Genomic DNA, 13707 nt, shown 5'->3' with positions numbered 1-13707 from the left:
GTTGGATCTTCTTTCTTCGGCCCGTCGATGTGCTCAGCACGCCGGCAGCGTGCCGCGCGCATGCACCGGGCACAACCGCCAGGCCGAAGAAAAAAGAGATGAGCGAGCATACTCACTAAGGACAATTACTCGATCGAGAATTGCTCGGAAGAAAAGGTTCGGCTGCCGGCGGCGGGTGACAGGTGAGTTGCAGCAGTGAGCAGGGGTGAGCGGGGAGGAGAGAGGGAGAGAGAGATCTCTCCCCCGCCGCTCCCCGCCCGCTGCCGGCAGCTAAACCTTTTCTTCCGAGCGGGCAGGTGCTCGCTAAGGGCAATGCTCGATCAAGTAATTGCCCTTAGCGAGTATGCTCGCTCATCTCTAGTCCCTAATGGATGTTGCATTCTGCAGGTGTCAAGAGGCAGGTTCTAAATTTGATGTCCTTGGCAGATATGTTATCAGCTGTAATTAGTACTGGGCAAAGTGTAAGGTGGTGACAGGCCTCTCTATGGCGCTATGGCAGCAGCAAAGTGTGTATTTAGGGGTGATTTTAATGATGTAATAAAATAATATTGTATTACTCTTTCAAATATATTTTTGCTGTATGGCTGTGCCCATCATGAAGGTGCAGCTCAAGTTGAACATTGCAAAAAGTGCTAAATGGATAGTATATCTAAATGCAGACACAACACAGAAGCCCACTGCAAGTGCCAAGAAATACTGTAGATTACATTTATCAGCAAGACACTGGAAATGTATAGTCCTGAGGGGGATATAATGGTGATTAAAACACATTAGGGTATATAATATCGTCATTGTGAGTCTTGGGGGAGATTTTTTAACACTTGCACACTATACGAATTATGCGCCAATCTCTCCCCCAGTGCAGCGAGTCATAAAAAGATAACCTGATGGTGTTTTCCAACATTTTCTAAGTTGTAATCCTGTGCTTGGAACATCTCTGAAGGCATTTTCACTTTCTCCAACACATGCAGATGCGTCGAAAAAAAGCTGTACAGTGACATCAGAAACAAGGTACTTTGTGCAAATCCAGTACTCCCCATGCTTGATTAAACGTAGGTGTTTTCATCTTATTCATTTCAGTTTTAGCAGTATTATTCTTTATTGATATGAGCCCCCTCCCCAGCATCCAATAGGACTATAGAATCATGGATACAGACACAGTATAATGCGAAACGTGTGCAAAATGACACAGAATATAATCAGTTTGTAAACTTCAGCTATATTAATCTACTTGTATAAAGCATCAAACATCACCAATGACTCAAACTGCCTGGCATAATTTACACTTCTCTCACGCCTGTGTGCATGTCTCTGACTTCTTGTACTTATAGCCTTGCTGCTGCTTCTTTGCTGATCAGGCATCAGCCGAAATGAGATCAGATCACTTCTTCCTTGAACTCCTAACTTGGGTTACACAGCCGCCTGTCAGCCTCAAACTGAACAGCTGAACTTTTCTGGATAGACCAATTTCTACACACAGATTTTTCAATGTCTAAAGCTCCATGCAATCCAGAAATCAAAAGGACTTTAGAAGAAAACCCGGAAACTAACACAGAAGATGAATCCAGACATGGTCCTATGCCCAGCAATTACCTGATCCTTTCAATATTTTCCTGCTTTTGTCCAGCTTACCCAATAAACATTGTCGCATTCGTTTTTTCTATCATGGTAAGTACCAATAGTTATTTCTATCGTTGCAAAATATGTAATACTACATTATTATCATTTCACACCTTTACCCTATATACTTTAGTTTTCTGATGTATTTTATTATGTAAACAGCTTTATATTTTATTATTATTAACATTATTATTAATGGCAGGTTAAATAAAGTGATAATTCCATAGAGCATATTGCGCTCTAGTTCATCGTGGTTGACTCACTATATAAATATAGCCATACCACTGTGTGACTGTAGTGAGACCAAGATAGAAGTAGTGGAAGGGAGGAAACAAAGAGGACATAAGTTTTATGATTATTATCTTCATTTACTGGGAAATGTATCTGCTTGTTTTATATTTGGAATAAACTACTTTCTAGATGAGAATATCCTCTACGCAGTATGTGTGCAACAAAGAGAAGTGTAACAAAGCTTGGACAACGCTTATCAGTTACGAAATTGTGGATTCGATAAACTTAAATATCTGTTGCAAAAATAATCGTCTTCTCTGTTCATCTGTGAGGGGCTACATGACCATTATATAGAGTCAGGTGGGATATTTGAGGCACTGAGACAATCTAGATCCATTTCTGCTATGAAGTGGTCTATAATATATAGAGCAAATAGGACCCTTGCTGCTGTGAGCTCATGCCATTACACCACACTATCACGTAAAACCCCCCCTTCTCATCCATTTTAGAAGAGAAGATAAGCCTGACCCTTCGGTTGTTTGCCCCTTGTTTTGTATGTTGCTGTGATAATGGATGGAGGAAAATCTTTTGAAGTTCCATAGAACTCAGGACAAATAAGGTTAAGCTGGGCCCCATTCTCTTGTAGGCCTCATAGGCTTACCTCTTTGGTATGTACTGAACAAGCATTTAGGATAAAATGTATCAGATTATAGGGAGAGCACCTGGGGCATGTACCTTGGGGTTTCCACCACCGAAGGAGACTTAAGGGGCCTCCAACAGGGTAAGAATGCCTGAGTTGTATGGTTTTTACACATTGCGGTTATACCATGATTTTTGTAAAATCTCTACAAGAAAACAGCAAGTTTACGAAAATCACAGCAAAAAGGCTGCATTTTTAGCACAATTTACCAAAAATTGCAGTGAAACAGTAACTAGGAGGCTGTGGAACTTTGGATGACATCAAGGTCACATGATCAAGGTCCTGCACCCAAGCACTGTAGAGAGGCCAGGTTAGGGCTTCTTCACACGATCATGTTTTTAAATGTGTAAAATATACACATGCTAAACACAGAGAATAGAACCCATGGATTTCAATTGGTTTGTTCTCATGAGCACATTTTGCGTGTGCAGTAAAAAGTAGGACCTGTTCTATTTTCCTGCATTTTGCGAAGCAGAGGTCCCACAGAAGCCTATGGGAGGTGCACAAATATGCAAGGCGAAGGGTGAAAAACTGCAAAACTATGGGAAATAACACATGTGGACTTCATTAGGCTTTTTATTCATGTAAAGGGTGTGTCACGTGTGTACAGGCCCTGTGTGCGCAAAAAGTACAGTACTATGAACAGAAGCATGTGCAAATTGACCTCTTCAAACCTCATTCATGTGCAAATACACCGTGCTGCGGTGAGCGTTTTGGCTCCTATGAAGCTGCCCTGTGGGCAAAAACAAATAGTTAATACACTCGCGCTTCGACTATTCAAACTCTGCACTATTGCACTCGAGTTTGAAAAAACAAGTGGGAAGATGGGTCCTGCCCCCCTCTTTCTCGCACGCAGAAAAACTATTTGCGAGACAAATAGCGCAAGTCCTATCTTTTCTCGCATGTAGTGTTTATGCGCAAGAATCACGCTAGTAAAAATGAAACCATTGATTTTCGTGGCCAGAAAATGGGACGAAATCATGTCCATCAATTTAAGCCCTAAAGCAGTATATTCTGTGTGTATAGTGGAGTGTCTAAAGGCTTCTGCATATGAGCTTATGCGCAAATATGCTCACCGTAACAGAGCGTATTTGCGCATGAACAAGGTTTGGAGATGGCAATAATCAGGCTGATATGTGTAATGTCATTTTGGCACCCGCAATGGCAGTTCATACGCGCATGTGTGATACTGCCTTTCCCTGGAATAGAATGACTATTTAAAGCCAAATTAGGGCAACCTATATTCGTTTTTTGCAGGGTCACACCCTTTCCCTTGATTTTTTTTAACCTGCCATAGACGTCTATGGCAGCTTCCTGCATAAGGGTGACTAGCCACTACAGGTTTTTTTCACTGCGAAATTCGCAGCGTTTTTTTTTTTTCTGCAGGGGTCTATGGGATTTGTAATGTTAAAATCGCGATCGCGCAAAATCGTGATTTCGCAGTAAATTGCGATTTTGCGCAATCACGATTTTAACATTACAAGTCTCATAGACCCCTGCAGAAAAAAAACGCTGCAAATTTCGCAGTAAAACAAAACGGTAGTGGTTAGTCACCCTAAAACTTCATGAGAATGAACCCATTGAATTTAATGGGTTTGATTCATCACGTTTTGCGGGCGTGATTTATATGCGCACAAAAACATACACGAGAACATTCATCGGTTTAAGCCCTAAAGGCCGGATTTGCCATCCAACAGTCAGACTTGAACAAAAAGGGCTTTTTCAGAAGAACATATGCGCAATTACGCACGCTTCAGCGCAACGTGTGCTATGAACATTTTACTGTACTTTTTTGTGCTCGCAGGGCATGTTCACATGGGTACAGGACGTCCCCTGTCCTATTTTTTTGTGCGCACAAGAAATGTGCAAGCAAAAAAAGGGAATGTGAATGAACCAATGGGGTTTATCAATGCATTCTATTCTCTGCGTTTTGCGCACTCAGTTTTGCATACCAGTTTCTGACTACCTGATGCACAGTAGTCTAAGGGTGGACGCACACTTGCGATATTTTCTCTCTTGCGCTGCGAGAGCACGAGAAAACTCTCGCCTCGCAGCGCAAGAAAGAGGCCGGTATAGAACCGGCATATCGCAAGTGGTTTCAATGGGGCCAGCGACAGCAGCGCTAGCCCGATTGAAAGCATAGGGAGAATGCCGCGGACTTCTGCCAGGAGTTCCCTTCATCCCCGCGGGGACCATGGGGATGAGAGAATCCTCTGCAACATCTGCCACAGCTGTGGCAGAAGTCCGCAGCATTCTATTCCATTGCTTTCAATGGGATCGGCACTGCTGCCGATCCCATTGAAATCAATGCTTTCTGGCAACCCCCGCAGAATGATTATCGGGGAAGGGCTTGAAATATAAGGCCTTCCCCGATAATCATCAATAAGTGTGTAAAAAATTTTTAAAAATTATTACTCACCTGCGCTCAGCCGCGTCCTCCTGCTGGCTCCCCGGCACTGCTATTAAGCTCTTTCAGCAGTCGGGGATTTAAAAATCCCTGTCTCTGGAAAGGGCTGTGGAGATTGGCTGAGGGCTCAGCCAATAGCAGCTACTGCTTAGCTATTGGCTGAGCGCTTAGCCAATCACACATAGCCCTTAGCTATTCATTCATGATTATCGGGGAAGGGCTTATATTTCAAGCCCTTCCCCGATAATCATTCTGCGGGGCTTGGCTGAAACCATTGCTTTCAATGGGATTGGCAGCAGTGCCAATCGCATTGAAAGCAATGGTATAGAATGCCCGGGACTTCTGCCACAGCTGTCACAGCGGGGATGAAGGAAAATCCTGCCACAGCTGTCACAGCTGTGGCAGAAGTCCCCGGCATTCTCCATCTCTTTTCAATGGGGCTAGCGCTGCTGCCGCTGGCCCCATTGAAAAGACTGGCGATATGTCGGCGTGATGCCGATATCCCGGCGTCATGCCGATTTTTTTCTCGCACTATGATGCGAGTCTTTAACTTTAGTCTCGCATCGCTGTGAAGAAAAAATCGCCAGTGGGTGGGAGCCCTAAGGGCTTTTACCCACTAGTGTTTTTTTAACGCTGTGATATCGCTGCGTTTTTTTAATGCAAATGTCAATGGGACTTTCTAATGTTAAAATCGCATCGCACAAAAATCGCTGAGCGCAAACTTGCGATATTTGTGCGATGCGATTTTAACATTAGAAAGTCCCGCTGAAAAAATTGCAGCGATATCGCAGCTTTAAAAAAAAACGCTAGTGGGTAAAATCCCTAAGGGCCCTTTTACAAGGGATGACTGTGAGGTGCAGAAGCCCCTAACAGTTGTCCCAGCAATTATTGCTCATGTGTTCTCACACTGAAGCGATGATCGCTCAGCGAATGGATATCACTTTGGCCGCTCGCCTCCATTCACAGTAATGAGGGAGTCATTCATAGACGAACAGCTACCTGTCTACACAGGCCAATTCTTGTTTGATTTATGATGAAGCTCGGCCCGATATCGCATTCGCCCATGTGTAGGCAGCCTGAGGCCTTATTCACATGACCGTGTACACGCCGCTATTTAGTGGCGTCAAAAAATCGCCCAAAAATCGCATCCATCTGAAGCATTGGATTCAATGTATTCATTCAGATGAACAATTTTTGGGCGCGTAAGAAAATTACACTAGGAAAAATAGCTGAGATACGCAAGATCTGAGTGACTATGACAAGGGCCAAGCAGTGACGACTAGATGACTGAGTCAGGGCATCTTTAAAATACCAGGTCTTGGCAGCACAAATTCCTGAAACAGTTAAAGGGGTTGTCTGAGATATATATATATATAATTCTGTATTGATGTAATCATACTGACTCACAGAATTAAGTTCCTATATTATCTATAGCGCTCAGTGAACACTGTAAAAACAAAAGTCTTCATCTTGTCTCTACAAAAACAGATTCAAAAGTGATCAAAATATATGTTCCCAAAAATAGGATGCTGTGACTCAGTCATCTAGTCATCACTATTTGGCCCCTGTCATAGTCACGCCGATCCTTACTTTTGGCCACATTTCCCACTTCTAAGATGTCAACTTGAAGAACTGACTGTTCTCTTACTGTCTAACATATTCAACCCCATGTCGGATGCCATTATGAGATAATCAATGTTATCCTTTTTAATTGGCAGTGGTTTTTATGCTATGGCTGATCGGTGTATATTTAACCCCTTAATGACCGCCCATACGCCTTTTTACGGATGGATCACATTTAATTTTATATTATGTGAACAGCCAGGTTGTGTGCCTTGCTTACCAGCAGAGGCAGTGTGATGTTCTGAGCAATAGGGCAATATTCTAACAGGAAACCTTGGGATCTGGCATTCATGTAGATGTTACTTTAACACATACCACTTACTTAAACTTTGCTACAGACCAAGTGAGACCCTTCATAGCATTGGTACTCTTTAATGATAGTGGATAATACAGAGGATAATACAGGTTGCCACACTACAAAAAATGTTCAGGAATCATGTGAAGAACTTGGCAAAGAGTTCAAGGAGTTGACTTGGCCTTCAAATTCCCCCTCACGGCCGAAACGTTGCTGTCTCTGTGTGATGGGAGAATAAAGAGTACATTTTATATAGCACCTCTACATGCTGTCAGGATTTTCTTCTACATTATGTGGACTTCTGTGGGAGTGCGGTTTGGACTCTTATCTGGCTGTTGCATTTGGTGGCCCTACCCAGATTGGGTTTTTTGGTGCTGCTGCCAAACTTCGTTATTTTGCATTAGGTCATCAATAGTTGATCAGCTGGGGTCTGCTGCTTGGGATCCTGGCTGATCAGCTATTCAGGTACCCAGCGTCTCTGGCAAAACACATATGAAGCAGAAGCCGATAGCTCAAACCCATGTGTAATGGCCAAAGCTGGCCACTACATAGTGGTGGGAGCGCTCTGCTTCCGCTTTGTACCCTGTGTTCTGCTGGTGACAGCAGCGGCCTGAACAGCTAATCGGTTTGGGTTTCGAAAGGCAGACCCCAGCCGATCAGCTATTGATGACCAGTCCTGAGGATAAGTCATCAATTAAAATAGCCTGCAAAACACATTAAAGATAATCTCTTATCAGGGTTATGCTGCCCTATCCGAGGCCAATATGATAAAGTAGTGTGTCACTTACTGTTTTCTTGCATCTATTTACATAAAATCACACTTTATTAGGTGCAGTACAAGCTGAGCACTGGAGTCTTTGATATTGTTGGGCTACTGTCTCTCTCCCACCCACATGTGGCTGACTGACAGCATTCTCCTAATGAACAGTAATAGGGAGAAAGCTGTCAATCAATCACATGGGTGTGGGGGAGCCAACTGCTCATGAATACAGGGAATCTGTGCTTAGCTTGTGCTAGTGAAGTGTGATTTTATGGAAACTAATGCAAGAAAACCAATAAGTGATGCACTGCTAATAATCAAGGTGTTTGTCATAACTGTATGTTGTCCTCAGATTCCCTTTAAAGGATCTGCTACTAACACCTTGATGAGAGATATCACAGAAGACCTTCAAAGGTCTCATGCTGTCCATGTCACAATGAGTTAGAGCTGTTATGATGGCACAAGGGGAAACTGCAAAATATTCGGCAGGTGGCTTTATTTTCATAGCTGATTGGCATATGTATGTACATGATTTCCACTGAAGATAGGAGAAAAAAAGCCTTGCCACCATACGCCTAACTTAATGCTCCTGGACCCCATTACAAAGTATGTAGCATTGTCACCACATACCATTTATAATACTGGTGTCTTCTTATGTGGTACGATGACCTTTGGGCCCACTCGGGTATTGAGGCCCAGGGGCCTATAGCTATACTGCATGTCAGTCAAACTACAGTAACCTCATCATGTAACTGCACTGACCTGACACTAAAAATCTATCTCATCGTAAACTACAGTAAATAGACAAAAAAATCATTTTGAGTGGGCACAGGGTACAGTTAAAACTAGCAATGATCCCATCTGCACAACCCTAGAGGTAGGGAACACTTGTAGAATTGGTGCTGCAGATGGAAAATAATATGACACAATGATAAAGGATAATCTCTCCTCTTAATAACATTTACTGCTGTAGAAACCTGAGCTGAGGATGTATCATGAATCTTTCTTCAGCTGCGGATGTGACATTAATATGGATTGTTTCAGACAACCTCTTATTTGAGCTCAGTAATGATGGGCAGGTGCAACCCAGGAAAATAAAAATATATTTTTCCTATTGCAGCCGAGCTTTTGTACATGTACATTTATTTTTTAGATGGTATTGTCTGAGGTTCGGTACTACAGCCAATGCCGACAGGTAATACTACATGCCAGGGCAAAACAAATGTATATAGTAAATTAATTTTGCTGTCCAATACAGTACATTTCCTAAATTACTGAAGAATGCTTTGTTTATTTTTGACATGCACATGGTCTCAGAACTTTTTTTGTTTTCTCTATAACAACCCTAAAATTGATTTTCTGTGCAATAGCCATGCCATCCAGCCTACTCATTGCATCAGGAATACTTTACTACGCCCTACATGGTCAGGCTACAAAATAAGGTTCTATCACCCACCAATCTACCACTTTACTAATTTGTACTTTTTACTTTCGGAGTGTTCTGCGTCATCCATCAATAACAAGGTCTTTCCACTTATATAACAAGTGTTTAACAGACCTTTCTTACATAGTATTCTTTATCATTCAATATTCTCTAATATTTCTTTGCTTCCTTGAGAGTTAATATATTAGTATCCAGAATTACTTATTTCAGATTTCTTTCATCTTTCCTTCCATCTCCTCATTATTTCAAGAACTCTATTACTTTTCATCTGCATCGCATTTTACCGGAAACCCTGAACAATGTTGTAAGGCAATCAAAAGATAATCAAAGTCCATGAAATGTCCAATATAAAAGGACAAATGAAAAATAAAACATAAAAGTATACATTAAGGGATTGATCCAATTGTTGCAACTAGTTCACAGGGAATGCACATTTTTTATTCTTATTTATAGCCCTGTCCCTAGAGCATGAAACTTTGGATTAGGACACGTTACATTTACCCTGTTAACAATGAACTAGTAGGCTCATACCAAATTGTTATGATATGTTAGCCATAGACACCCTCATATGTGCTCCAACTGCAGATAACCCACATGTGCGCACCACACAACAGGTATCAGTCACAGATACTTGATAGCACCATGTATACCCAACAACATTCAAAAATGTAAAAGAGGTACAACACCCCCAGGCAGTGGCGTAGTTAAAGGCTCATGGCCCGGGTGCAAAAGTTTATCTTGGGGCCCCCAACTTCTCTTAACTTCTTAATGCAAAGGCATAACTTGAAGCTCCTGGGCCCCAATGCAAAATCTGTAACAGGGCCCCCAACTATAATGCTTTAATCATAATACTGGGCTCCCTATATGGAGAAGAGAGGCCTTGCGGGCCCCCTAAGGCTCCTGGGCCCGGGTGCAACCACATCCCCTATAGTTACACTAGTGCCCCCAGAAAGAGAACAAAGATAACAAAGTCAAAATTAACATGCTATGTAACATGTACATTTTTTTGCGTTTCCTATTTATATGCCCTAATGTTCCTTTAGAGTAAGACATTGGGGTTTCAAGTGTGACACAATCAGGTGCCACTCAGAATGCCTGGCACAGATGATACCAAAACAATATGTAAGCCCCAAATGCCCCAAGTACAGTATCTACAAGAAAAAAAACACAGTGCTTCATGGTGCATATATCACTGGTAGAGATGAGCAAACCTACTCGACCACGCCCCTTTTTCGAGTACTTCCGTACTTGGGTGAAAAGATTCGGGGGGCGCCGTGGGTGATTGGGGGTTTGCAGCGGGGAGTGGGGGGGGGGAGAGGGAGAGAGGGCTCCCCCCTGTTCCCCACTGCTACCCCCGCTCCGCCACGCCTCCCCCTGCCCCCCGAATCTTTTCACCTGAGTACGGAAGTACTCGAAAATCGCGTGCTCGATCGAGTAATTACTCGAAACGAGTATATTCGCTCATCTTGAATCACTGGGATAAAAAATATGGTAGAGACTTCAGGTGAGAATGGTCACCTTGTAGGTTGTGCTAACAGGGCACAACTCTGTAGAAGGGCGTGTAATGATGTTGTGGTCCCTTGTCGGCTGCAGCTGTCCCTGTGCCAGATGAGTGGTTACCCTTCGCAATAATCATGTATAGGTATAAGAAAAATTCAGGTATGGTAAGTGCTGTGTATGGACCTAGAGGCAGAAGTATTTTGCAATGGAAATTTTGTAATTGACTCATGGCTCTGCATTTCTGTGTCAGACGCTTTCTTTAGGCCATATCATTAAAAGTCTAGTGCAACATTTTAAGGTGGAGGGACGAAGGGCAAAGGTTATCAGTATATCAACTACAGGTTAAAGAGTAATAGTATATCATCATGTAAAACCTATGGAAACAATGTTATAAATTGATTATAAATTGATACAAATGCATGCACAGATGTAGCAAAGTTTAACTTTAAAGGGGTTGTCCCGCGGCAGCAAGTGGGTCTATACACTTCTGTATGGCCATATTAATGCACTTTGTAATGTACATTGTGCATTAATTATGAGCCATACAGAAGTTATAAAAAGTTTTTTACTTACCTGCTCCGTTGCTAGCGTCCTCGTTCCCATGGAGCCGACTAATTTTCGCCCTCCGATGGCCAAATTAGCCGCGCTTGCGCAGTCCGGGTCTTCTGCTCTCTTCAATGGAGCCGCTCGTGCAGAATGCCGGCTCCGTGTAGCTCCGCCCCGTCACATGCCGATTCCAGCCAATCAGGAGGCTGGAATCGGCAATGGACCGCACAGAAGAGCTGCGGTCCACGGAGGAAGAGGATCCCGGCGACCATCTTCACCGGTAAGTATAGAAGTCACCGGAGCGCGGGGATTCAGGTAAGCGCTCCGGTAAGCTTTCTTTAGGTCCCTGCATCGGGGTTGTCTCGCGCCGACCGGGGGGGGGGTTGAAAAAAAAAAAACCCGTTTCGGCGCGGGACAACCCCTTTAATACTTAAAGGAAACCTGTTGCTTCCCTACAGCACCATAAACTAACTTATGGTGCTATTAGGGGACGTGGCAGGGAGCTAGGCGATGTACTTTTTATGCTTACCTGCTCCCACAATCCAGTGCTGTCGCCCTCCGAAGATTGCATGGCTCTGGAAAAACCTGACTTTTCAAAGTCCCATGTGTGCACTCTCCTATACAAGTCTATGGGAAAAGAGTGCGCAAGGGACTCTGAAAAAAGTCAGATTTTCCAGCACCACAATTTGATTTTTTTTTTTTCCGTAGAGCGACCGTGCTGGATCACAGGAGCGGGTGAGTATATAAAGATACATCACCTGGCTCCCTGTCATGTCTCCTAATGGCATCATACCTTAGGTTATGGTGCTGTGTGGACATGACAGGTTCCCTTTAAAGCATTAAATAAACTGTGGCAAAGAACTTTTTCTCGCCTTTTCAATAGTTTTTCAATGACTTTTGTTGTGTTAAGATAAGACAACTGGTTGCAGGAACTTATGCGTTAAAAGAGTTTTCCGAAACATAAAAAAGTTAAGGAATTAAAATGAAATATAATTAAATCCTCAGTAGCTCCTTGTCCACCGCTGCAGCCCAAACGCCCACTGCATGGAACCCAGAAGAAGTGCCAGGTAGTCACGTGCCGTACATTGTACACATAACCACTCAGACACTCACAGGCTTCAGACGCCATGGAAGAATCACCACTAGTGAAGCCTGTGAATGGCCGAGCAGACACGTGCACAATGAACGGCACGTAACCTCTTGCTGCTTCCTCCGTGTTTCGTGCCCTGAACATTGCAGCTGCAGCGCTGGACGGTGAGCAGCCAGGAAGGGTAAGTATTCAATCTTTCTTAATTTTAAGCCTGCTTACTTTTTTTAAACTTTGCTACATCTGTACATAAAACAAATATGAACTTTTTTTAGAAATGTGTACGAATAAAAAGGTTTTAAATATATTTTGCTTGCATATTAAAATCAAAATACTAAAAAGAATATGTAAATAAAACCTAAATCAGGTAGCAAAAAACTTTTTAAATTATAATTTAGACTTATATTATGTAGCTATTGGAATATACTTGCAATTTGCAGTAGATCTATCTTAACATTTTATGCTACTGCAATCTGACCTGTTGATGATGTCATGATGATCATTGCCCCTTTTCCTTCCCATTTTTACCCACAGGTTTCTGCTGCTTTAAATGTTGTAATTGACTTATATATCAGCCTGATGAAAGCATCGGTTTCATGCAGAAACGCGTCGCCAACACTCAATAAAACATTTCTATTGCAAAATAAATCTGCATCTGTCTTCTTACAACATTGTTTACCATATCTGTATGTTTCCTGCATCAAAAACAGTATGTCAGGCATAGAGACCCCTCGGAGCGCCACACACAGATGCCACCTATAAAGCGTGCCACAGACATTGCCTATATAGTGCCTTCACACACTGTTGTTGCATACAGATAGTTGTCTTACTATTGTATTAATCAAACAACACTTTCATACAATTGTCTAAAATAATATTAAACAGTTTCAACACCAGCATAAACTGCAGAAATAGTATACTGGAAAGTCCTTAGTCACCCAAGCAAATACCACTCACTATACAGTGCCCAGATAATACCAACATACAGTAGAGTGACCAAATGACCAAGACATCCCATTTGCCAATCATATGATCTCCTGACTTGCCCCATCCCCTTAGACAAAACCTCATCAGTGACATAGCCTATGCAACACTGCACCTGAGTTGAGGAAACGAGCAGGCAGTGTGTCTACATGACTGGCATTGCATTCGTTATTTAGGTGGCTATGTCACTGATGACATCCCTTCCAAGGGGACGGTGCAAAAATCTCATGATCAGCAGACGTCTTGCCAAAACATTAAATGCTGCTCTTGTTTCTCCCTTCATGTTACGGCTGTGCACAACAGGGGTCAAGGCAAAACTGATAGGTAAGAGTTTTCTGTGATGCCAACACAATCATTCTAGTTGACCAGACAACCCATTTAAGATTTGTGGTGGTCAGAAGACTCATGTGCTAAGCCATTGTTGGTGTTCCATTCAGCAGAAATGCCTGATGTGTCCCAGTAACCGGACAGTTAGTACACCTCCAACTCCAGTCCTGATTGCTTAATGGT

At 42.7% G+C, this 13707-nt stretch overlaps 1 protein-coding gene across 1 annotated transcript in view; it reads left to right on the top strand.

The window, feature by feature from the left end:
* The first annotated feature begins 1361 nt into the window (after positions 1 to 1361).
* TMEM233 (transmembrane protein 233) overlaps positions 1362 to 13707 on the top strand; it is a 28697-nt gene continuing 16351 nt past the window's right edge. Inside the window, exon 1 of the mRNA XM_066601941.1 lies at positions 1362 to 1668. Within this exon, the coding sequence (XP_066458038.1) occupies positions 1489 to 1668 (180 nt within the window). The 5' untranslated portion in view covers positions 1362 to 1488. The remainder of the gene's footprint in view (positions 1669 to 13707) is intronic.

This window comes from Eleutherodactylus coqui, chromosome 5, assembly GCF_035609145.1.
Source record: "Eleutherodactylus coqui strain aEleCoq1 chromosome 5, aEleCoq1.hap1, whole genome shotgun sequence".
In the NCBI taxonomy this organism is placed as follows: Eukaryota; Metazoa; Chordata; class Amphibia; order Anura; family Eleutherodactylidae; genus Eleutherodactylus; species Eleutherodactylus coqui.
The sequence above is the reverse complement of the archived record's forward strand: the minus strand, read 5'-3'. Positions and strand labels throughout refer to the sequence as shown.